At 47.9% G+C, this 25,760-nt stretch overlaps 1 protein-coding gene and 1 long non-coding RNA gene across 3 annotated transcripts; one reads left to right on the top strand and one right to left on the bottom strand.

Annotated features, from left to right (window-relative positions):
• Nucleotides 1-2,041: 2,041 nt before the first annotated feature.
• Nucleotides 2,042-3,073, bottom strand: SOX21 (SRY-box transcription factor 21). The gene has a single exon (XM_052785637.1). It carries the CDS (start codon nucleotides 2,970-2,972, stop codon nucleotides 2,121-2,123), a length of 852 nt encoding a protein of 283 aa, XP_052641597.1. The 5' UTR covers nucleotides 2,973-3,073; the 3' UTR covers nucleotides 2,042-2,120.
• Nucleotides 3,074-5,630: 2,557 nt separating this feature from the next.
• Nucleotides 5,631-24,911, top strand: LOC128141362 (uncharacterized). Of its 2 annotated transcripts, XR_008234978.1 has the most exons (4): nucleotides 5,631-5,829; nucleotides 21,411-21,647; nucleotides 21,842-23,833; nucleotides 24,418-24,911. It is a non-coding gene; the product is annotated as an uncharacterized LOC128141362 (long non-coding RNA). The 2 variants fall into 2 exon arrangements; XR_008234977.1 differs by having other exon boundaries at nucleotides 21,411-23,833.
• The last annotated feature ends 849 nt before the right edge of the window (nucleotides 24,912-25,760 follow it).

Genomic DNA, 25,760 nt, shown 5'->3' with positions numbered 1-25,760 from the left:
GAGGTTTGCCGGATTTACATTTGAAAACACCATTTTCGGGCACTAAAAAGAGGAAAGCCGTTTAGAGGAAAAAAAAAAAAAAAAAAAGTGTTAGGTTTTAGTCAGCAGTCACTGGGAACCCCCGCGAAAAATACTCCAGGAATAAAGCAGAAATATTGCTCAGATAGGTGAACAAATTACACGGGTTTAAGTGGCGAAGCTCTTAGGCTAACCAGATAAAGTGGTCAGGCAACTTTCCACTCTGAAAACGTTACTGGAAACCGATGAAATGCTTTGAACGCTCTCAGTGTATTCAGTGAGCTCTGTTCTGCTGGTCCATGAATGCCTTTTTTTTTTTTTTTTTAAAGATAATATGACAACTTGTTTTTTTTTTTTTATCTTCTTTCCTATTCACGATTAAAAATGTGATAAATCAGGTTTTTGGCTCTGAATAACAATGGCTTGATTTAGATTTCCTAGTAAATCTATTCAAAAGTGAAACAAAGACAGCCTTTAGAGGATACCTTACACCTCACCTGGACCAGGCACGTAAGGGCAATTCAGATAAAAATCTTGTTAGCAATTCAACAAGAAATAGAGGATTTTCTCTTTTCCCTGCTTCAGGCTTTATTTAAACTCTTTGTTCAAAAATGAACAGAGTGGTAGTCGGAATCTAATTTACAGATATAGTTTAGACGTCTAACTTTAAATTAGAAGGTCACACAAGAAAACCATTTACACGTAAATGTTAAAACCAATACTTAATCTTTTTTTTTTTACTTTATATTACATAAAGCCAAAATGAAACTAAATACATGTTAGCCAGCTTCATTCACAAACATTAGTCAAAATATACACATTACAAAAGTAAACCAAAAAAGAACTCTAAACTGATGAAGGATTTTTTTTCTCTAAAATTTGTTGGGTGTTTTTTTTTTAACCGCCATTTGCAATTGAATTGCAGTCGCTCTAAAATAAGCTAAACAGGTAGGGTACTCCAAAACACATGTGAAACACTTCATGTTGGTGGGGGAAGACGGATTTTCTTTTAAATGAGAATACTCTTCTGCCAAAGCAAAGCTCTGTTTCAGTTCAGCTAAATAATAAATAGATAATTATCACTCAGACAAAAAAGTCTGATTTAACCTTAGATAATATTGCGATCCCCGAGCGGTCCCGCAATATTTTTATTCCCTTTGAAAGGCATTCCTTTTCTTTTTTTTTTTTTTTTTTTTCAGGTTAAAACTGAATCGACCGTGGGCGAAGTAAGGAACAGAGTTTTCAATCCGAGACCTAACGTTTCCACAGAGATATACAAATTTACAGTCTGAGGGTGAGACTTAATTAGTGGGGGGGAGAGGGGGGGGGACGACACACACAGACGGGGACCGAGAGTCACGCGTCTTGCCTCCCGTGGAAATCACCACCCGCGCTTGTCAGCGCCCCGTAGCAGCGGACGGCGGGCACCCACGCGGGACGGGACGGGACAGGCAGCACCCCACACCGCCGACTCTTTCTTTGCGTGGATCCTGCTCCCGCTGGCCCACGAGGGGCTACGAACCAAGCACTCCTTTACCGGGGCCGCACCTCGCCCTGCCCGAACCTCTGCCCCCCCCATCCCAGCTTTTCGGCGGCGGCGGTGCTGCAGCGGGAATTCTCCGAGTCCAGCACCGCGCGGGGCGTGGGGAGCGGAGGGAGGGCAAAGAAGCCGGCGGCCGGAGAAAGGGCAGCGCGGCGAGGAGGGGCGGGCGGAGGGACGGAGCTCCCCGTCTCTGTCCCGAATAAGCACTTTGGAGGGGGGGGGGGGGGGGGGGGCAGGGCGGGTCGGTTCCTTTTTTTTTCTTTTTTTTTTTTTCCCCCTTTTTTTTTTCTCCCCACCCCCCCTCTTCTTTTTCAGCTCGGCTATCTGCAAAGACCGCATGCAACACACACAAGCTCTACGCGGGGCGGCGGGACGCCACACGCGTCCCTCGGCGGGCGACGCGCAACAGGTCGGCGGCGGCGGCCCCGCCGCCTGCCCCGGCCCCCCCCCCCCCCCGACCGCCCCCCCCCCCTTCCACCCCCCTCCCCGGCCGCACGTATGCACCGGCACCCATCCGGACGGGCGCCGGGGCTCGGCGCGGGCATCCTCCGGCCGCGGGTCATAGGGCCGCGGCGTAGGCTGCGGGGTAAGGGTCCAGCTGGGGCTTGCCCATGCCCGGCAGGAGGATGTAGGCCAGCGGCGGCTGCAGCCCCGGGCCGGGCCAGGCGCTGCAGTTGCAGGGGATCATGTAGCCCGGGTTACCGGGCGACGGGTGCGAGTGCGTGTGCCCCCCGGCGGCGGCGGCTGCGGCGGCTGCGGCGGCGGCGGCGGCGGCGGCCCCGTGGAAGGCGCCCGCCCCGCCGGCGCCGGGATAGCCCAGCGAGGAGGCGTAGGGCAGCCCCGAGCCCGAGGAAGAGGAGGAGGAGGAGGAGATCTCGGCCATTTTGGAGCCCAGGTCCAGCAGGGAGTAGGGGCTGCTGGCGGCGGCGGCGGCGGCCGCGGCGGCGGCGGCCGACTGGGGGAAGAAGACGCGGGCGGCGGCGGCGGCGGCGGCGGCCGCCGCCTTCTCGGGGTTGGCCAGCAGCGAGTCGGGCACCAGCCCGCCGGCCGCCCCGCCGTGCAGCCCGCCCGCCTTCAGCCCGTGCGGGTGCTCGTGGTCCGCCACGCCGCCCAGCCCGTAGGGCACGGGGAAGGCGAACTTGTCCTTCTTGAGCAGCGTCTTGGGCTTCCGCCGGGGCCGGTACTTGTAGTCGGGGTGCTCCTTCATGTGCATGGCCCGCAGCCGCTTGGCCTCGTCGATGAAGGGCCGCTTCTCCGACTCGGTCAGCAGCTTCCACTCGGCGCCCAGGCGCTTGCTGATCTCCGAGTTGTGCATCTTGGGGTTCTCCTGGGCCATCTTGCGCCGCTGCGCCCGCGACCACACCATGAAGGCGTTCATCGGCCTCTTGACGTGATCCACCGGCTTGGACATGGTGTCCCCCCCGCCGCCCCGGCGAGCCGCCGCCCGCCCCGCGCCGGCGGCCGCCGCCGCCGCCTCCTCCGGGAGCCTCTCCCGCCTCCTCCTCCTCCTCCTCCTCCTCCTCCGCGCCCCCGCCGCGCTCCGCTCCACCAAAAGCAATCTCGGCGGGTGTCCCGGCGCGGCGGCCCCGGTCCCGGCTCCGGCTCCGGCGGGTGCGGGGCGGCGGTCCCCGGCGGCCCCGGTCCGGGCGCGGGGCGCTGCCGAGCGGCGGCGGCGGCGGTGCCTCCCCGTCAGGGCGCTGCGGCGGGCGGGACGGGCGGCGCTCCTCGCCCGGGCCGCGGAGCCTCTCTCCGCGCCGCCGATCTCCGGGCCAGGGCTCTTCCTCGGGGCTTCTCGGAGTCCAGGCGGGACCGCACGGAAGTCCCGACGGCGAGGGCGGGAGCCGGCGGCAGGCGAGCGGCGCGGGGGGAGTGGGTGCGCGTCCCTCGCTTCGCGATGCTCCTCGGCGGTCTCCGGTGCGGCGGCGAGCCCCGGACGGGGCGGCGGTCAGAGCCCGCCCGGTGCCATCGCCGCCCGCCGAGCTCGGGGGGGTGAGGGGGGGCAGCCCGCCGCGGCGAGGCGAGGCGCAGTGCGGAGCGGTGCGGGACGGGGTCCGCGGCGGCTCAGGCGCTGCGGGGAGGCCCCGGGGGCGCGGGCCGCCCCGCTCACAGCCGCCCCGCTCCGCCCGCGGGGGCGCGGCGAGCCGCCCGCTCCTCGCACATACTCGCCGGCCGCCGGTCGCAAGCGGCCGCCGGGCGCCGCGGCCTCCCGGTTGGTTCCCGCCGGCGGACAAACTTCGCCAAGTTTCGGGCGGGCTGCGGGGCGCTCCGCCTGCCGCGCGGCTCCCCCTTCTCCGGCAGCCGCCAGGTCTCTCTGGGTTTTCTTGGCCGCCGACTCGGAGGGGCGGCGGGGCGGGTGGGAGCGGCGGGGGGCGGAGGGAGGAGGAGGAGGAGGAGGAGGCGGCGGCGGAGGAGGCGGCGGAGGGGGGGGGTGTTCCTAATTAAAATACTCGGCGGTCTGCTCCCGGCGGGCAGCCGACCCGGTTATAAAGTCCGCGGTGGGGTTCGCAGCCGGCGCAGTCGCCCCCTCCTCGTCTCGCCCCGTCGGCGCGGCGGCAGGTAACGCGCGCGCTCTGCATGCCTCCGCGCCGCGCCGCGCCGCCCCTATATGTTTGCATGCGGCCTGCCCGCGCCGCGCGCCGCGGGTAGGGCGGGCAGGCAGGCGGGGGCGGGGCCGCCGAGCTGGGAGGGGCGGGGCGGGGCCGCCGCTTTCCCCGCCCCCCCTTTCGCGTCCCGGCGGGTCGAGGAAGGGAGGGGCGGCGGGTGTGGCGCATGCGCCCTGCGGCCCCCTGCGGCCCCCTGCCGCCCCGCCCGCCGCCGGTGCCCGGCGCTGCCCCCGCGCGCTGCCCGCGACCGTGGGGGGGGCGGGGGGAGCGCCCCGCCCTGTTTTGGGGTGTTTTGGGGTGTTTGGGGGTTTTCCCTGCGGGCCGCCCGGCCGAGGGGCAGAGCCCGCCGCCTCGGAGAGCATCCCCACGGCCCGGGTCAGCGGCGTGCAATCCGGCGGCGCCCCAGGAAAATCCACGCGTGTTTTCCTGGCAGCTGGGTACGCCGCTTCGCGCTGCCCGAGCTGCCCGGCTGTGTTCCTCACCGGCTGCCTGTCAGTCAGGGCGGACTTGCTCGCCTTGTTCGTACTTCGGCGGGTCGGTTTTGACTTACCCCTGTGGTATGTGGAAGTGCCGACTCCAATAAACCATTAACTCTTTCCCGTGCTGGCAGCAGGCTGGGCTCTGCCCGGGACGGCTCCGCCGCCCTCCCGCTTGTCAGCCGAAGCCGGAGCCGGGGTTCCCGGGGGCGATGCCCCCTCCGGGACCGCCAACGAGCCCCCCCCCGCGCCGGACCCGCTACAGGGGCCGGGGGAACGGACGGGACGGGACGGGACGGGACGGGACGGGACGGTCCGTCCGCCGCAGGGACTTGTTCGCCACCCCGCCCGCCGTCGCCTCGCCCGGGCTCCTCTGCCCGGAGCCCGCTCCATCCTTCGGCCGGCGCCGGGCGGCGGCCTCCCCGCCCGCAAGACACCTCTGCCCGCCCCCGGCACCCCGGCCTCCCGCAGCTCCCGGGATGTCGAGGCGTTTGGAAAGAAACCCGGCGCTGGCCGGCCACCCACCGGCGGGTGCCCGCCGGCCCCCTCCCCGCCTGTGAGTCCCGGCAGGAGTGCTCCGGCAAGTACCGAGCAGCTCCTCTGTAGACCGCACCTTCTCCCGCTTCGTCTTTTACCACCCATTTACTACTATTTAAAGGCAATTCTCTCGGTCGCCAAAGCCACCGTGCCGACGTTTGACCTCCTACAATCCATTTAGCCGCGAACAAACAAACAAAAAGTTCCCATCGGTTGTCAAAAGCGGGGAGATGAAGATATCTGCCGGCGTTTAGGCTTCGCGGGGAAGTGGCACTTTCTCGCAGGTGGGAGCCCTACCCAGAGGGGCTGAACCCGCTGCCGGTACCCCCGCCCCGGAGGTCGGCCAGGTTATCAGCCCATCGGCCAGCAATTTCCCGCTTTGAGGCGAGCAGCCGGCATTTTCAACTGCGTAAAATCCTCTCCTTTGATCGGGGAAGCGATTTCCTAGTTCGCCCCTCCACACGTAACGTTCATTGCCTTTGACTCCTAAGAGGCGAGGACTAATCCCCTGGCTCTCCCCGCACAGGTCGGATGCCGGCGTGATCGACTTCCCCTCGCATCGTGGGTGCCGGCGGGACAGCGCCCGGACTAATTCGGTTCGGGGGAAGGCGGGAGCGCGGTTTATACGTCCCCAGCCGCCGCCATGAGCAGGGTGAGGACCAGTAACATCCACTGGTGGGTGCTGGGGCGGGGGGGAGAAGCAGCAGCGGCCGCCTGTTGCCACCACCGATGGCACCCCCGGCTCCCGGGGAGCAGCGCGGGGAGTGAGGGCTCAGCCCCCGAGTGGGCTCGGCTCCGGCGAGGTTCTTTTTCCCCGCTCTTCACGCCAGCCACGCTGCTTCCCTCACGACCCCCACTCCCCCCGCTTGTGCCCCTGCACCCCTCGGTGCGAGAGCAAGGCGCGATGGAGAAGGGACGGCGACGGGCCGCTGTCGCGACAGAGCCGCGTGAAGCGCTCAAGGCGGGCACATGGGTAAGCCCCCGGCAGGCAGTTCTTGCAGAGACGAACACCCCCCCCCCCCCCGAACTCTCCGCCCGTGGGTACCGCCGCGCCGAGGCTGCTGCTGCTGCTGCTGGAACCCGCTGGGCTGCAGCTCTGGCTCTGCGGGCAGGCAAAAGGGCAAGGCAAGGTGCAGGCAGCCCGGGCAGCTGTTCTACAGAAACTGCGTGGGGAAGGGCTCTACGCCACGGCCACGGGTGTCGGCACAGGCTCCGGGGAGGTTCCTAGGGTGAGCGGTCACCATTTGCCCTGCAGTTGTCCGAGGACGGCACAACCACCAACTCGCAGGTCCGTACTGGTGATCCGATCTTAAGAAGAAGCACTTGTGTAACTTCCAGAGGAGAAGATGCCTCAACTCATGGACCGCTGTCCTCAAAAAATGTCGCCATTTGCAAACCCGTGACTTCATCTGCGCATGTTTCTGATTACGTTCAGTCCTCCAAATAGTGAAAACGGTAATAGAATTTATTGGTCATAAATTACTGTACAGGAATCCTTCACAGGCTGAAATCTATAAATGGCTCAGTACTGGCTCAAGTATATTTTTCTAGTTGCAAACGAAACACTATATTCGAAGGTCTCGTTTCCAAAGTGCTTCCCCCGCCCCCCCAAACGCTTGCGGTAACCACTGGCTACCAAAACACACACACGGGCTTATTTCAGCGATGCTTGTACTTAAAGGCGTTCTGCCTTTCTCTAGTAATCTGCTTTCGAGAGGGTTTGCACAAAGTGATGGAAACTCTTACCAGTTCCGCTTGGAGTTGGGCTCGGCTGAGGAGCGACCGGAGGGTCCCGGGTCTCCCCCCGGTTTGAGGCAGCCGTGGGGGGGGGGGGGTGGAGGGGGGAGGCTGTTCTTCCCGCGGGGAGATCCGCAGCCGCGGTGGGGCGCGGAGCGGCTGCCTGCACAGCCTTCAAATCCCCAAACACAAAAAAGGGAAGGCTTTATCGGAGTTTAGTTACTTATCTGGATTTTTGTTAACCCACTACTGTGATCTCCGCGTAGTTGTGCGAGTGTGTTAATTGTTCTGATAATGTGTTGTTATCGATACAATAACAATACAATCGTGTATAATGTGATTTACTTGCCTTTGACCTGTCAGTTCCTGACGCATGCAAATTCAAGGGCGCAATCTTTCCTTCTGCTATCGGGGGAAAAAAACCAAACCCGACCAGATGCATTATCACACGGAGGGTAAACAAGAATTTCCAGAATGCAGTGCTGTATTCCACCAAGCGAGATCAAAGCGCTTTTAAAAATATTAAAGGGGGGGGGGGGGGCTAGACTATCTTCTCGATGGCCATATGTTAATTCTGCCAGGTTGCTTACCCCTACTGCAAGCAGTTACGTCCCACTCCAAATACTGTCCGGTTTCTCGTATTCTGACCGAACAGCACCTCATCTCTGGTACACGCAGCTTTAAGATGCTGCTCGTATTTTTAAAGCCGACCTTAAAGTGAGTTTCGAGGAAGCAAACTCCCTTCCTCCTCGTTTTTATTGGAGCCTAATAATCAGGTGGCGAGTCGAAGAGATAAAAAGTAGGCGAAGAATAGTGGTTAGCCCGATAGCGATCTCCTCCTCACCGTGCCTCCCGCCCGAAAAGCTGGCTCCCGGGCTCAGCAGCCCCATCGCTGCCCTGCATTTGCAGAGCCACATCGCTTTTTCAGGGCTTGCTTTGGGCACTGAAGCGTTTCCATACCCGGACTTCGGAAGCTGACGTTTTTCTTTGGGTAGGGTGTCAGCTACCCATTCCGCAACACTTGCAGTTGTCCAAAGTTGGCGGGCAAAGTTGCTGGTATCTTAACCGCGCTAAGTAGTTAGCAGGCTAACTTTTCTGCTTGGATGGAGTTTGGCAGGTTTGTGAGCTCTCCTAAGTCTTTTCCCTCTTGCGAAGTCGAGTACACCTGTAGCGAGAGAGGGGGTTTTACCCCGTGAGCTCTTTATTGTGCATAATACGCTAAATTAATTCACTTGCTTTTACAGAGTGCTTCCAAATGCTCGGTATTATTATTTTTCAATAACATTCACTTATTATTAGAGCAGCTGGTAGCCCAAGCTCTAGTGAAGTGCCTGGCAAAGGATTCTATCATAAAACACTGGTTTCTAAGTTTATAGTTTCTAATTTGGCTGTGAAAGTGTGATTCTGGATGGAACTTGGCACCCAAACGCTCAGCTGGAGAGTAAACTTTTTATAATAAAAACATTGGTTTATTGGGTTTGCTATTTTAAGTTAAAAGGGAATTAACAAAGTTTTTACTAGTTTGGGAAGCGTAGAGAAGTCCTGTACTTTTCTGAAAATTAAATGTTAAGGTTTCGGGAAGGGTAGAATAAGTTCTGCTTTTTCTGTGATTTAATTAATTTAAAAGCAAAACCCACTCTTTGTCTCTGTGTGTTAGGACACCGGGGTTGCTCTTGCAGGAACACCAGACCTAGATCTCACACAACTATCAGTGGCAGTTCTGAGCAGCAGGTGGTGACGGGGTCCTTACTACTTTTAGCCGTAAAGAAAAGTTTAGAATGCAGCCTATTCTGATTTGCTAAGAGGCTAGATAAATTTTATCTAATCTGCATGCACTTCATTTGTAATCCAAGCTATTTTCATGTAGTTTAATAACTCAATTTTTTGCTGCTTTTTAATCCTGTTAGCCTTGCAGTGGTTATGCAGCCTGGGAAGAGCGATCAGAACAGCAGGCAAGGAAGTCCTAGAACAAGAAAAGAAGGAGTTGGGTGGTTACATGCTAGTCCCTGGCTGCCAGATGACTAGTCCCTGTCTGGGGATGTGAAGGCGAGAATTAGTCTCGCTGTAGAGTTCCTGGGCAGGCTTGGATGTTCCAGAAAGGGCAGCTAAATACCTCTCGAGCACAAGGAGCTACCGAAAGCACAGCAAGTAATGCAGATGTGTAAGCTTCCCCTCTCTCGCAGGGTGAAATCAGAACTGATCTAGATGGAGACTGCTGGCTGTCCAGGGTCCAAGTTTTCCTGTTTGAGCAACCGCCTATAGCTTTCCTTCAAAGGAGCTGAGCAGTGCTCATGGTTCTTTTTTCCGAAGAAATGGACCTTAACATTGTGGTGTCACAGCCTTGTACGGACAGCATAGTGTGGTTTTATAGTTCACTGTTAGAAAAGGTGAGCCTTGCTTTTTGGTGTCTTCTACTACAGGCTTCTTTATATTCAAGAGCTCTTAAAATGTCGCCAGTCCCTGGACAAAGGTCAGGAATCCTTAACTGATGTCCCCACAACCCAGGCTGCTCTTGCTCGCCTGCCTTCTGACTCATTCCTTCACCTTTCCTGTTGTCCCGTGGACAGCCAAAGAGTGAGGGCTGAGTGCTCTCTAATCTAGTGGGTAGGAGACTGTTCTGCAAAGGGATCCTCACTGTGGAAAGGTAAATTAGATCCGGTGTTCCTGGAGTAGCCCATGAAGCTTTTTAACCAGGAGATCTTTTCAGAGGGAGAGAGATCTCTGACGATTTTTACATTTAAATGCAATTGAAGTTTTACGCTGACAACGATCATCTTGTTTTACTTCCTAGGGCTGTCCAGCAGGCATAGAGGATTTTTTGCTGGAATAAATACATTTTAATGACCAGTCTAGTTTTCTTCAAGGATGATTCATAACCGTAAACTGCACAAGGTTGTGATGCCAGTCACGGGTGCTAGACAGGTCCCAAAAAATCCATGCAATTTCAAAGACAAGGTCTTCGATGTCACTGGATAAGATTGTGATTTGGAAACCTTTGGCAGGCACTTCAGGATTTGTAAGTGCACACAAGGAGGCTGAAAAGAAGACCAGAGTTTGGGCCATTCCCTTCTGAAGAAAAGCTAAGCATAAGTCTCTCCTGTTTGCCTTCTGTTTATAATGACTTTTTCATTGACCACCAACAAATAGGGGATGGAGGCCCCGTAATGGAAAGAATTAGTGTCTCTTTCTGGACATAAATTCGTGGCCTTTACTTCTTTATGGGCAGTGTCTTGTTTATCTGTTTGTAAGAGCGGGCAATTCCTGGGTTCTGTTTGTTTAGGAGGAATCAAAATGTCAGTTCTTTAACACCAAGTCACTTGGGAAAGTTCAAAGTTAATGGTCGTGAGCCGGTTCTAGTGATCAGATGAGTTAAACACAGAGGGTGCCTACCCCTACACACCACACCTACATTAGTAGCTGCACCTGCATTTTAGCTCGGATCAACAGTGCTGTGGCTTTCCAAGCAAATCTCTTCACTGTGCTCACTCACCATGCTTTGGTTTCCATTGAGGAGCAGTTTCAGATGAGACTGAACTGGAAGATGCCCTTCAACTGCCAATGGCAGTGTGGTCTGCAAAGAGTCTAGCTCAACCTAGGCCAACTAGACCCCGAAAGCATAAAATGGATGGTGTTTAGTGTTCTTGACTCAGACAGCTGACAATTCCACTTTTTGCATCCACTTATTTTAGGGGCTACCTGAGGGTAGAAAAGGCACTTCTGCCTCTGCCCGAGTGTTCTCCTGGAAAGGAGTCCCTCTGCTTTGTGGGTGCTCTGTGAGTATAGGCACAGGTAGTCAAAACCCAAGGACTGGGTAGTTCATGGTTGCCCGGCCCCCATCCTTACCACAGCTTTTGGGATTCTGCTAGGCCTTGCATCACCCTTACGACAGACTTCTCACTGTCCACAGTAGGATATATAACGGCTTCCCTTGGCATGGACGTTGAACAGAAACTATTCTCATTTTCTGAAGTCGGTTGAATAGTTAAATCTTACTGTGATAAACATTGGCTAGATTTTTTCTTTTCCTCACTTAAGTGTCTAGTTTCAATAATAATAATTGCTAGACAGTTTTTTTTTCCTATCTGAAGTTAGATTTTCTCTCTTTTTAAAAAGTAATCTATTAGTTTGAATAACTTGTCCCTATGAGTGCTTGACAGGTGTGTATAATCATCTCATAATAATCAAACAGACTAATAATAATAATAATAGCCATGAAACACCAAGATCTTTTACTTCTTCAGAGTCATAAAGGTTTCTGATGGAGTGTATTGTGCAGTACTGGACTTCAAGAAAGATGTGGAGTCTTGGACAGAATGCAGCAAGGCTGATCAGAGGTCTGAAAAATGTCATTTACAGGAAAAGATTGAAAGTAGTGTTGTTACTTCATCTGGAGAGGAGAAGACTTAGGAGACAAACTGGTCTTTAAGGGTTTAAAAGGTAAATGCGAACACAAGGGGATTACATTGTGTTTGTGGGGATAGACAAGAGGTAACGAGCTTAAGATGTGAATTCAAGTCAAATGCTGGAAAAAGCAAGCTGCAAATAGTGAGGATAGATACGCAGAGCCTCCCCTTGCCTGGGGAGGCTGTGGGAACGCTGAGGGATGTTAAGAACAGGTTGAGACTAACTTGGCAGGAGTGACAAAGCCCTAGAACAAGAGTTTTCTTCTGCCTGGCTTCGTATGGGTCTATGACACGGGAATAGTCACTTTAACTTAGTTCTTCATGCAACCCTTTTTGCTCCTCAGGGCCCTGCCAGTTCACAGCCCGCGTCTCCACTCTTCCTATCCTACCCACGCGAGTGACCGCACCACTGCCGGCCCCCTGCCCTGTTGCTGAAATGCTCATGTATGAGCATGTCTTCCATTGACATGCTAAAGAAATTTTCTTTCTTTTCCACCTGGTTTGGTAGGCACTGGCCTCCTCTTTCTTCTTAGCACAATTTTATCACTGTCTGTGAGAAGTCTTGTTCCTGACATGGCTTTGTTATTTTTTCTTTTTCACTTTGTCACCTTTCTGTTTGGTTTCAAATCTCTGCTGAAGACACATTTTCTGCATCATTTCTACCTGAGTTTCTCTTCCAACTGCATTCCCTAGATCTATAATTAAAATATTTAATTTTATAAATTATTGTATTACCATTTATATGAAAGTTTCAATGTAAGTTATTTGAATTGCATTATGCTATTCAGCATGAAAAAAGGAAGGGTCATCATTGTTCAATAGCATTGGCAAAAAATTGTCAATGGTGTACTAAATCAGTGACAAATTTGGTCCTTGGTGTATCAGATTTGTTTAGGGTATCTTTGCCTGTAGCATGCAGGGAAGTTTGTAACCTTTTACAGACGTTTTATTTTCTTCCATAATATTCTCCTGTGTGAGGATGCTTATTATCAGTGATGTAAAAGATGAAGGCGTTTTTCACTAGTGTTTCATACTGAAAACCTGACTTTTATTACTGATTCTATAGAGAGAATAAGAGAGCAGAACATACATTAAGCAACAGATCTATAAAAGAGCAAGGAGTTTTGCAGCGTTCTTGGAGGCACCTTTTCATTTCAGTGGGAAAAATACAATAAAGATTTCCAGAAGGAGTTCTTCTGGTTTTCAGTTCTCTCGTCGTCTTTTTCTTACATTTTATCAGATATTGTTTATAGAGTATGAAGAAGGTCATGCCAAAAATACTCATTTGCCCAGAAAGTAAATAATTCAGACTTGGATCTTCTGAAAGACCGAAAAAGAATTAAGTACAGATCTTTCAAAGTATGAGGGTGCCTAATTTCCATTGATTTTAATTCCCTCAAGGAGATTCAATGGGATTTTATGCCCTAAATTCCTTGAAAATATCTGTATACTCTGAATGGAATCGGCCCAAAGCACATTTATGCTTTATGATAGAAACAGATTGTTGTATTGTTTCTTGTTCACCCCCTCCAGTTTTTTAATGCTTCAACTGTTTTCCAAGTAGGATGGTTAAACAATGGTTATAACAAAGACTATATAAAGTTCTTTTTTTCTTGGCTTTATCTGGGTCTTTACTCCATTTTGCAAACGGAGCCCCGTCCTGCTGGGCTAGCAGTTACCTGAGCAAGTTTCCGTGAGGTAAGCTGGTGTGTGAACATGCCCACGTAGCTCCTCAACGGTGCGTGCCTATGCGCGTGGTAAACTCAGGATAAAGGAAGGACAATAACTGGAAATTATCCTTCAGAGGAAAAAAGTACAAACCCCCTCACATGCACTGTAAATTAAGATTATGGGATGATTGGCAGTTACAGTGGTGTAGATGATGTACTATGAATTGATGGTCTAGCTTACCTCACAGGGACTTGCTCTTGTGCATATAGCCTTTGTGTAACAGAAAGCAGCTGGAGATGATGCTAGAATGAAAATTTGTGGATGGCCAAGCCATGGTCTTTTGCTGAATTGTCAGGAGTGCTGTATCTTTTTTTTGCAGCACACACAAACACAAGAAGCACATCTTAGCCACAAGATACACTACCTCTGCTTTTCACCTAAAAAACTTCTTTCTTTTTAAAGTGTGTGTTAATTGCCCTTCTTTTTGAAAAGTAGTTTAACAAAGTTGTTAAATGCCAGGAAAAAAAAGAAATTAATGAATAATCTTCTCTATTGCTATAATCCAATAAAAATGCTGCAAGTATACCTATTAGATGTGCTAATACTGCTGTACAACAAAGCAATAGCAGTACCTGTGTTTGACTAACGAAACACCACACACTTTCACTTGCTTTATTTAAAGTAGTGGCCCTGTTAAAAACAGCAATAAAGCTGTTATCTTTCGGTGGAGCCATGCTTTACAACATAGTTCATGGAAACACAAACACAGGGTATGATCCCAGCCTACTAAAATGAATGGAAACGTTCCTTTTGCCTCATGGAAAATGTGAAACTGGTGTCCTTTTCTTCTGGTCATTACATGGACAGGTAAAGTGTAAAGCACCTTCATACAATCCACATCAGCATTAATGTTGAGATTTTCTGGAATTGGATTATTACGACCCCCCCCCCAGGTTTTATGTGTGTGATAGGTAGATAGAAAATAAAATATAGTTTACTTGTTTGCTGTAAAAACCCCAGTGATCTTGAACATAGCAAATACAGAAAGCATGCTTTATTCTCTAAAGACCTCACTCAAAGCCTGCTGAAATACATGGGCTCTCCCAAGCTGCCTCCCAGGTTTGTTGGAGGCAGGCAGTAAATTAAATTGGCCCAACCAACTCTTTCATGACTTCACTGTTGAGTTTGGGTCTTCCTAGGTAAAAGGCCCGTTCATGAAACCAATGTATGGCCAGTCACCTATCCTCTGCTTATCTCTCTCCTTGTTTAATGGCATGACTGGTTATCTTAGAGATAAGGAGTCTGTTGAACTTTCAGTTCCTACCATTGCTGGAAAGACTGAAAGTACATAATCCTTTTCCTTCAGAAGAACAGGTCCCTTTCGTTAGTGTGATCCCTTCAAACACAGCTATCCTTATGGATGTTTTGATTTTCTTAGCGGCAGAGATGAGTTTAACAGGAGAGTTTTACCTCAAAGTGTAGAAGCAATTAGTTTATTTTGGCTCACAGCACAGAGAGTTTAAGACAAAACAATAAATTAAAACCGGCAGGATTCCTTCAGGCACTCTGACGTTTTTCTTCTTCTTTTTTTTTTCCTTTTTCTTTTTGTGTTTAACAGGAGGTGGCGGTTGTAACATTTGCAAAATAATAAGTGCAATAAGTTGACATTGTGATATGATTACTTATGTAAGTGCTTAGACATACAAATACCTAAACACTAATGTCATTATTGAGAGTCATGGCAGTTATTCCAGCCAAGTTAATAAAAGATCATTACTGTAACTATCTATACAGGACTGAACACGATGGGGAATCCAGGATATGGGAAGTCTAACAATACAAAACGCACTGAAACTTTATTCTTAGTGTATTTGTGCACATGTGATTATTCTAACAAGAAATCAGAAAGAATTCAGTGGGTACTTGATCTGTAGGTGTATTTAGAGATCAAATTATACAAGAAAACTTTGCTTTTCTTTTCTCTGTATTTTCCCCCCTATTTTCTCTGTTGAGGAAGCTAAGCACAGTTAATTTAAGCATGATTTCTCTGTAGTTTACATGCTCCTGGATCTTAACATAGAGATGTAAATAGCTGGGTGTGAACTTGCCAGGTATTATATTCAGCTGACACAAACAACCCAACCAGATAGTTTTGTGTAGATAACAAACTCATTCCTGCATTGGTCGGGAATCAGGGCTCAGGTGATTGTTGTTCTTTAATGATTATTTATTTAAATTGGTCTAATTCAAATACAGAGCCAGTCCCAGGCTATGGCTGGCTGGACAAACTTCACGGGTTGGACAAAACATTGGGGCAGGAATTTGTTCTCTTTCCTCATCTCACCTCGCACCCCCCCAGCCAGGACTTTTCCACGGTGCTCTGCTATCGTTCTTCCTTTTCATCCAGAAAAAGCCTGCAAAAACAAGCCTCGCCGAGTTATGCAACGACCAACAAATCTCAGTTCTGGCAGGTAGGAGGGGAGGTAAATAACAAAGTGAATTTCAAAGCCGTATCAGTGGGGATGCCTCGCTGAATGGGCCTGCCTCCAACCTACCCATAGGATTTTTAGACAGTATCTTCTCCGGGCTCTTTGGTAGAAAGAGAGCAGCTGTTCCTGAGTGAACAAGGAACAATTGCATCCAACACACCCACTAAAATGAGTATTTCCCACTGAAGCCTAGAACTGAATCCAATACTGGTTTGAATGTACAAGCACTCCACACGAGCCCCTCATCGAACAGGACAGCCACACTCTGCACCGGTGAGGTTTCTGACGGAATGTAAGGACAGTGCATATGAGACACACTGCAATGCCACCCAATGTCACTGCAAGTGTTTCCAACCTCTGTCCCAAAGGAAGATCAGAGCCCAGATATAGCAGCGCTGAGATTGAAACTGGAAGCCCCTTTTTGAAAAACCGTCATTGCCAGAAAAGGATCTAATATATCCCTGAAGGATGCCCGTACGATAGTTTGAGGACACACACGTGTTCCCAGAGCCTTCCTTTCAGAACCTATCATCTCCTCTGCTCTGCACCAGCACTGAAAGCTGTGGTCAGATCAGTCGGCTGATCCAGCTAAAAACCAACCATCCCAAAAAGAAAGAAAACACTCGTTTTCACCAGTCACACAAACACCCATTTGGCAGCTAATGCTGGTGAATGAGAGGCAGTGGAAAGATGAAGGCAAAGAGAAAGGTGGAACCTTCCGTTTAAGCAGCAGCACAGTCCGAGATCAGCGTAACCCACTCGTGAAACCTCATCCTATGTGCCAGTTACTGAAATCCAAACAAGGCAGGCACCACATTTACCCTCTCAGAGGGGGTAACGCTGGGCTGCAGTCAAAGTTATCATGAAGTTAAATTCTCCATTGAGATGGAAACACCACCACCACCAGCTCACAAAGCTGTTCACCATCCTCAGCAGTCCTGCCGATCATGATTTCACAGCTGCCGTGGTGGGAGCAATTAAACCTTTCCTTTTTTCCTCTGCAGCCAACCCATAGTATTTCAAAATCGGATGGATTTGGCATAGGTCTGTCTTCACTGGCAGTTTGTTTGTATACTATGTTTACTTACGACAACGAAGTATTGGAGAAAGGTGTTTGAAGCTGCTTTATCAGTGATTATCAATGCGTAAGGCCATTCCAGAGCAGCCTGTAACAGGCTTTCTCAGTCAACGGGATCTGGCCTGGAGCATCAACAAGGCATGAATGGAGCTTGAAGCTTGCCTTTTACCTCTGGAAATGAAGAAGGAAAGCCCACGGATGACTTCTATGTCCACCCCAGGCCTGATGAAGAGCATCTCTCGCCCAGCAGGCTGGTGGCCCTGCAGTAGTCCCGCTAGCCAGCAGGGGCAGTGGTGGCCCAGGTAAAAGGTCCACAGGGGCTCCTGTCCCTCGCTCCTTGCCCTCTCGCTCTGCTAGCTCCCAAGTCTCTGGTGACCGGTTGGTTTTGAGACTAGATATGCGGGAACAGATGGGAGCGAGGGGGTTGAAGCTCTCCTAAATGTCATTCCTCGCCTTCCGCACACACAGATCGCCAAAGCTCCAGGCTCCTGGTCGCACTGTAGTCACACCCAAACTTGTGATACTTGGCTTCCCACACCTCTCTCCCCACGAGCTCCTCGGGCTCTTCAAAGTCCTCTGATCCACGAGCGCTTCCAAGCTCCTGGCTCCTCCTGACCCTCCTAGGCACCTTTCCAGAATTAGATAAACCCAGCAGAGAGGAACATACTCGTCCACAGCATTTAAGCCTGTTGCAGGAAAACTGGTATAGCTTCATATATCTTAATGATTGAGTGTTTCATTAATAGCCTACGTGTCCAAAGATTGGACCAGATCCCCACTGAGCTGGCAAATTTCTGTGGAGAAATCCCTGGCACCACATTTGTTTATCTTAGTCGACAATTTGTCTCATTGTCTCTAACATTGATGAAACCACAAATAGCGCTCCAAGATCATTTGCCTCGATAAAAATGACAACAAATTTAAGAAGTGCAGATATGTAAGCTGTGTTACAATCTTTATCAGTGGCACTCAATACTGAACTGGAACCATTAGCTTTCAAGGACAGACTATTAAAATAGGTTCTCCACCTCAACAAGATAAACCTGTTCATAATACATATTTGTGCCCATGAAGAAATCACTTTGATCTTGAAAGCAACCTTTCAACAAATTAGGAAAAAAGAAAAAAAAATTGCTGTGTGTTCATATAGGACAAGAAGATAGTGAAGTAAAGATACAAAATTGAAGTTCCTAAAACTTGCAGGCAGGTGCTCCTACTTAGAAGTGAAATGACTTGATTTCACTGCTGCTTAATCCTTCAACTTCAAAGTGAAACTCTGCAAGACTTGCTTCCAGAAACTGAACGAAGGCATCCACATGAGGGTTTAATGCACTGTAGTTTATGTGCATTAATCTTACAGCCTCAGATCATTCAAGACGCTTTTCTCGACTGTCCCCAGTTAGACAAAACACATGTGTTTATTCTTGATTAAAGTTATAGTTGCCCTTCCTAGCTCTTTCAGGTGTGGCTCGATGTGTTAGTTGTGCCAGTGTCTGTTTCTTGCCCCAGCCACGGAGCGATGGCCAGTGGCTGAGGTCGAGCACTCCGTCAGCTGCTCCAGAGCACCCAGTCAAGTAACATTTCTGTCAACGATCTCCAAAGCTATTGCAGTTTGCAGACGATGGTCTTTATGTTGAATAATGTTTAGTTCTTCAAACTAATTGTCATATACTATGTCAATTATGTAAAAATACTCGTTCTACATCTCTGACGGCACTCATTTGTCTCTCACGTCTTAGACTATACCCTATCCTGAGTTACATTCCTTGTGTTGTGGGTTGGGTGAAATGTCATTGAAGCTATGGGCGTAACCACTACCTTCTTTTAACGCAGCTGTAAGAAACAGTTAAGCTGCTTTATGAAATAATAGCGACCTCCGCCCCAAACAAAAGCCTGTGTTACTGTTCAAAACCACAGCACATACATAGGCTGCACAGGCTGAGTGGTGTAGGAGAGGGCTTTGGCTGACTATTGTTTTTAATGGAGCAGGATGTGTACGCATGTCTCTGTGCGTGTGTGTGTGTGTGTGTGTGAAAGAAAAGCCACACAAGAATAAATACAGAGAAATGAGAGAGACCCTAAACAAAATACTAAGACTGTGGCCATCAGAAAAAACCTAGAAGGGAAGTCTTCGAGCTGAATACTTGAATCTTCCCGTGCTCGGGGAACTGGGACTTCATAAAGTCTTTGTAAATAGATTTTATCAGTGAGATCTGATTCCATTTGAAATTTCTCTTCCTAAAGGAAAAAAACTCACAAGACCCTGAACTTCAATTAAGTGTTCAGGACAAAAGGTATGAGACAAATCCCTACTGACCTGAAATCAGGAGAATTGCACAAGATGTAAGCCAGGCTGGAATTTGCCTCCCATGCTCAATATTCATTTCTCCCCGCCTCTAACATGAACACATAAACATACGGAAAAAAAAAGAAAGGGATAAGGAGGGGGGAGAAGGGAGGGTGGAAAGAGAGCATATAAACCTTATCATTTCTCATATGTGCTCAGTACAAAATTATAATTTAATAATGCTTATTTCTTGACATAGTAATTACATTTTTTCCTTTTTTTAATTAAAATGATATAACAGTGATAAACAATAATTCAATGGTTTTGATTTGACATAGGTTATATAGTTCTGGCTATATGTATTCTTGTGCTATTCATAAGCCAGTTTAGCTTTGCACTTGTGTTGCAGAAGGATTGAATTGTAGCTTTGCAGTAGATTAGATTTCTTTGTATTATTCTATTTATATATATCTGGTTGCTCTATTATGCATTTTCTTTGTACTGTCTTATAAACTGTTTGGGAAATATCTCCTTTTCTATTGTGTGCGTAAGTGCCCGCCACAGTATGGATTCAAAAGCAAAATTAAATACCCAGTATCCCAGGCTTAGAAAATCATTGGTGCTCTGTTGCTGCATGGTAATTCTGTCTACAGTTCTACCTACCTACATTCAGCTTATACAGAAAATGCAATTAAAGACATGGATTGTTGAGAAATGGAAATTATTTTCCGTGGATCATAGTGACTAAACTTTGCCCATTTCTGGCCCCGTATGCCGTACTTGAGCTTTGCTGAGGAGAGCTTTTGATGACGCTCTTATGTTCTTAATACAATATGCTGTGTAATATCTAAGTATGTTCTCAGCTCAGTTGGCATCTTTGTTTGCGTTGGGGCTCTGTGCCTTTGTGTCCTAAAATTATAGATGTATAATCCTTACATTTGCTCTGTGACTTGAAACAACTAACATGCTATTATTTCCTGTGAGAGACCTAATAGTGAGGGAAAACATTGAGTATTTTACTAAGCAATACAATGTTCTTCACGTGATAATGCATCTTAGCATAAAGCAGATTCTAATACTGGTCTTTTCTTACACTGTAGTTGTTGAATTTGGTATTCATGAAAGTAGGACTCACAAAATGGACTAAATCCAAGTACAGTGTGGGCAGGTGCTGTGCAAGCTTTCCCTCCCAGCTTCTCCCAGTCCCCCTTCATCTCAGTTTGTTGCTGTTTTTACACCGTATCTCCTTACGGCAGAAATGTGGTGTCTTTATTGTGTGGACAAACATTTTCTGAGTTCTGAGATGAAACCTCCACAATTTTTTCCTTGTGCAGGGTCTGTACTGGGGTTTTTACAGGTGCGAAGCTGGTGCTTTGATACAGCTTCCCACCCCGTGTGAACAGAGGGTGAGGAAGTAAAGCATCAGACCTTGTTGCCTCTTTTTGCTCTCCTCTGCACCCAGAAAACATACATAGGATGCAGTGAGAGCCCATTTCTAAAGAATCTGGCAAAAGACATTTGTTAATAGCGATAGCGTTCAAACAAAGGCTTAACAGGGATATAGCTGGTATTCTTAGCCTGTTCTGGGGTCCTTGGTTAAATGAGGATGGCCTTTTACAGTCATCTAACTGTAAATTAAATACGAATCCCATGATCTCTGAATTCATTTGCCCCAACTGTGTTCCTCCAAATAGCCTTTAAAACTAATTTTGCACATTTTGTATGTGTTTATCTATTTATAATAAAAATGTAAATGAAAGAATCAAAACCTGGTAGCTTTACCTCATAATACTTCACTTGAAGCAGACAGGCAGAGAGTAAACATTGGGGAAAAAAAAAGTATTAGTAGCTCTAGGAAGCATAGAGTGTTTAATATCCAGATTAAATATTGGTGGAGCTTGAGCTCCTTTTCTGTCAGTCTATCACCTGCTGTTGTAAAAGACTCCTGTCACATATCTCCTGACCAATTATGTCTGCAGTAGCTTGGGAAGAATCCTCTATCCGGCTGCTCACGGTGCTGTGGGCTATGAACAGGAGACTGCCCTGAATTATTCTCAGGGTAAACCCTTTATGGGTTTTAGAAACAATTAACTTATCTATTTTCTACTAGTCCGAAAGCTTTATGGGTAGCACAAATGTAAATTTATTTTAACCTCAAATCCAATGTATAATTTTTGTGGAACTGGAAGTAGGGAACCAGTGTGATTGGAAGATACATTTCAATTAATTCTTCCTCCGACGCTTTATCTCCTCGGCATCAGAACCTTTTATAGTGTTAAAATTAACAATTATGCAGCTGATGGCTGGCTGAAACCACAGGGGATCTGGAAAGGGCCTCAGATAACACAACATGTATAAATCATTCAGGAGAACAATTCATGAAAGAAAAGTTATCTGTGTTTTGGATGACATTGGAAGAACTAAATAGGAGTCAATTTGAGGAAGGGACATTTTGCTCCATTGTCCAGCCTGGCTTTTTTTTTTTTTTTTTTTTTTATTGTGTTGTAATATACATTTTCAAAATTAATTAACCATTAACAGCAAGATAAATGTTTCTTCTTGTGTTAGGGAAATGCTGGCCTCGGCGGTGAAAGATTATTTCACATGAGCAGCACTCTTCAAGAAAGCTGTTGCCAGATAAGGTGGCGACTGTACTTTGAAGAGGAACAATGAGAAGTGACAGACAAGACCGTGTTTACCAAACTGAATAGAGGACTTGCAGGTTTCCACTCACCGCTCGGTTACCTAAGCCCAGGGAATCAAGGCTGGAGTGCTGTTTCACCAACCCGGATCAGTAACAAAGTGGTAACTACTTCACAATATAATAACATGCCGTGAAATCTTACTCCAGGTGGCAATGAATAACATCTTTTTAAATTTCATTTTTATGAAATGTTTAAAAAAAACATTGTTGGAACCGCTCTTGTGTTTACATGTTTGGCAGCTGCAGAGTATTTTTGTCCCATGCCTTTTTTCAACATTCAGACTTTTGATTACAGGTCGGGGTGTGAATGCAGCATGACTCGAATGTGAAATCCTTCGACTTCAACGGGGCCAGAAATGTAGAAATAGGAAGAGGATGTTCTTGTTCTGCAGCTTAGAGAAGATCTAAATTTGGCAGCCGCGCTGCACACAGAATGGCATGGGATTCGTGTGTGTGCAGCACTCCGAACCACAGTCCCGAAAGAAGCTAACTCCTGGAGCGCCACACCAACCCACCTCATCTGGAAAAGGCTACTGGAAATAGGAATCTTTTCCCATTTTTGTCTCTAATGCTGCAGAGCTGGCAGAGTTGGTACCTCGAGCGTAGGGTAGGACAAGCCGCCCTCACCACGTTGCTTGTCACCTTTGTTTGATAAAGTGCTCAATTTTTATTACTTTTATGCTGTGCAAACACACGCGATGCTACAGTCCCGAACCCAAATATTTGTAGAGCGGAGGTCCAGAACAATCCTGCTGTCTGCTTACAGCATCAGCAGTTACGTTGTAGATGTGAACAGTGTGGATCAGCGCTGCCAGGTGAGCGTCTGAACAAGTTCAGCAGGAAAGAGGAATACGAACAGAACATGCATGCTTTGTATATATATAATGGGATTGTTTCTTCATTCTGTCACAGCTATATCAAGCCATTGAAGTGGATTTATGTTAGAGAACAACATTTTAACAGAATTTGTGACACGCACGAATGCACATACACACACAAACATGCAAACTGTATTTACACATGTAAATGTATATATGGAATGTAAATACTATAAAAAAAGGGCTATGAGATGCAGTATTTATTTTGACATACATTATTTATAGGAAATTGGGAGTGTAAGTTTTCAGTGTGTGCATAATCAGCTGCTATTTATCTATTAAAATTTTTTATAATGCATATGATTTTTATTTTTCTCATCTGCAGTTATTTTTACACGTGAGCTCTTTACACCTTCAGGTTCTAGCAACAATATTAATTGGGTGAGGGTACATAACAAATTTCTAATTTATATTACACAGAAGTTCATATGCATGAATGTACTTTACTAGATCTTATAAGCATCTTTTTTCCATTCAAATCCAAATCCATCAAACACAAACCTTACAGAACACAGGTGCAGAAAGTATTTGCTTCAAATCACACGTTTTTGTTAACTGACAGAAAAATATTTGCTAATATGTGGGGGGAGAATCCTTTGTGTTAATTTTGACATACATGTAGTGACTGCAGAGTATATTTTCTCTTAATGACAGGCAGTAGGTTAGATTAATCTAGAAGTGCTACAGAAGTAATACAGACCTTCATTTTGTATGTTATCCAGAAGATCTTTCGAGAGGCCCTGGGAAATGTACCTTATCAGTTATACCAAATAGTGATATATTAATAGTGCCCAGAAGGGCGTGCGCGCGCGCGCACACACACACACATGTACGTGCAACATTTGGCAAAATCCCTTTGTCTCCTGATGGCCCACAAAAGTGGAAGGCTGAGATTCTTTGTTGAATCTACCGGTGCCACCAAGAACGTGTGGATCAGGGACTAGCTCACCAAGCTTTACCCCACTGAAAAATTTCTTCTGTGCTTGGGGAATTTCTTTACTATCTCTGATTTATTTTGCTCTGTTCAGGATATCTGGCTCCATTTTTTTCTTTTTACAAGCTTCAGGAAACTGAGTTCTGAAGGGGCATTTCTTGGTTTTGATTTACATCATTACTTTCATAAGTGGTGAAATTAGGTTAACTTTTTTGTTGTTGTTCGACGGTCCTGGAAAAGTCAACGTAGTCCTTGATCGTGTAGAGATAAAGAAGTGTGGTTTGAAAGACAAGGGCACTGGCAGAAGAATTCTTGCTGAGGCATTTAAACCAGTAACATCCCTTCCAACCCTGCCCTTTTCCTCTGCTAGGAGTTAGCACGTATGGGGCAGGGATGGCTGAAGTGAACACGTGTCGGCTTCTCACCTTTAGCAGTTTCAGGACTGATGTTTTAACGTAAACTCTAACAGATGGATGTTCATCCCTGTCGTGGTTTAACCCCAGCCAGCAACTAAACACCACGCAGCCGCTCACTCACTCCCCCCCCACCCAGTGGGATGGGGGAGAAAATTGGGAAAAGAAGCAAAACCCGTGGGTTGAGATAAGAACGGTTTAATAGAACAGAAAAGAAGAAACTAATAATGATAATGATAACACTAATAAAATGACAACAGCAATAATGAAAGGATTGGAATGTACAAATGATACGCAGTGCAATTGCTCACCACCCGCCGACCGACACCCAGCCAGTCCCCCGAGCGGCGAATCCCTGCCCCCCACTTCCCCGTTTCTGTACTGGATGGGACGTCACATGGTATGGAATACACCGTTGGCCAGTTTGGGTCAGGTGCCCTGGCTGTGTCCTGTGCCAACTCCTTGTGCCCCTCCAGCTTTCTCACTGGCTGGGCATGAGAAGCTGAAAAATCCTTGACATTAGTCTAAACACTACTGAGCAACAACTGAAAACATCAGTGTTATCAACATTCTTCGCTCTGAACTCAAAACATAGCACTGTACCAGCTACTAGGAAGACAGTTAACTCTATCCCAGCTGAAACCAGGACAATCCCGCTATGTCAAACTGAAGTTAAGTTGCTTTCAGTGTCTGCTCAGTAGATGGAAACCACAAGCAGAGGTACGGGCAAACTTCTGGCACCATAGCTAAATACCAGACAAGTTGTCCATCAGAGCCCTAAGGTTTCCTGAAATGCAATCCTTGCTCTAAGACTGTCCTCTCTTCAGCAAGAAACACTGCTTATATCTCTCTGTTTAGTTTCCTCACTATAAACTGTGATGATAAAGAGTATTCATTTAGTTCTGTAAGGGGTGATAAACAAACATGGGCAAAAATCCAATTGCAACTTCATTTCACCAAAAATGCAGATTTCAGTCAGCTGACATTCTTTACAATATTACAGCTTTTTTCAGCAAATCTTCTTCAATTAAAAAAAACAAACACATTTCTTAAAATGACTGTTTCATTTAGCATTTTCTAAAAAGATGTTTTCAAATCTGTACTTTAATTATATTCTTAATGTAAATAAACCCTGAAAATGGCACCAACCATTTCGCTATGAGTCAAATGAACTTTTCTCCAGATTTTTCAGAACTGCCAGTGCAACAAAAAATCAGTTATTCTCCCAGCTCTATTACATTAGTTATTGTCACAGTTCATATTTTAATTTGTGTACCCACCCACATAGTCTGAAACCCTAAAAACTATTGGTGCTTTAAAAGAAATCTCAGAAAAACTACCCTCACAAAACCCTCAAATAACAAAGGCGGGAGAGGCAGAAGTTGGCTGTAGGGAGAGCAAAGACAGGGGGTGATAGGAGGAAAGGGGACCGTGAAGTAAACCTCTCCTTGTGTGAGGGTAATACCTTCACTGTTGCTGAAGTCACAGAGTATTTTACGGGTAAGCCACAGCTTATACACAGGATTAGTTACTGTAAAGCGTTTGTAGGACACTTGGAAAACACAAAGTGCTGAGTATTGATCTTCTGGATAATGACAGTTGTATGGAGCTCCACCAGGCTGGGTGGCTGCTTTGTGTGAGAGCGCGGAATGAGCGAGCTGTGTCCTCGACAGGAAAACCAAAGATCCTAGAGTGCAGTACTGGCTGGCTTGGTGCTCACAAGCCACGTGCCAGAGAAGACTCCAGAACGTAAAATGGGACTCGGGTAAAATTTAGGCTCCTGCTTGTTTGATCTGTTGCTCGGGGCACTGAAAACCCTTGCTCACTTTCCTTGGACACCCCTCGAGGCAGGATCTAGGAGGGTGAGCAAAAAGGGTGGGCAAAAAGGTGGCAGCACCTTGTTGGCAGGGTGCCTTGAGGCTGTGCAGGGAAGAATCCAGGATTCACTGGGCTGGAAAGGGCAAAGAGCTGCATGTAGCACTGTGTGAG

The sequence above is a fragment of the Harpia harpyja genome, chromosome 4, assembly GCF_026419915.1.
Source record: "Harpia harpyja isolate bHarHar1 chromosome 4, bHarHar1 primary haplotype, whole genome shotgun sequence".
In the NCBI taxonomy this organism is placed as follows: domain Eukaryota; kingdom Metazoa; phylum Chordata; class Aves; order Accipitriformes; family Accipitridae; genus Harpia; species Harpia harpyja.
This window is presented reverse-complemented; position numbering and strand designations above follow the sequence as displayed.

Coding starts and splice junctions, on each gene's coding strand:
- SOX21 (XM_052785637.1), bottom strand. CDS start 2,972: ATGTCCAAGCCGGTGGATCACGTCAAGAGGCCGATGAACGCCTTCATG.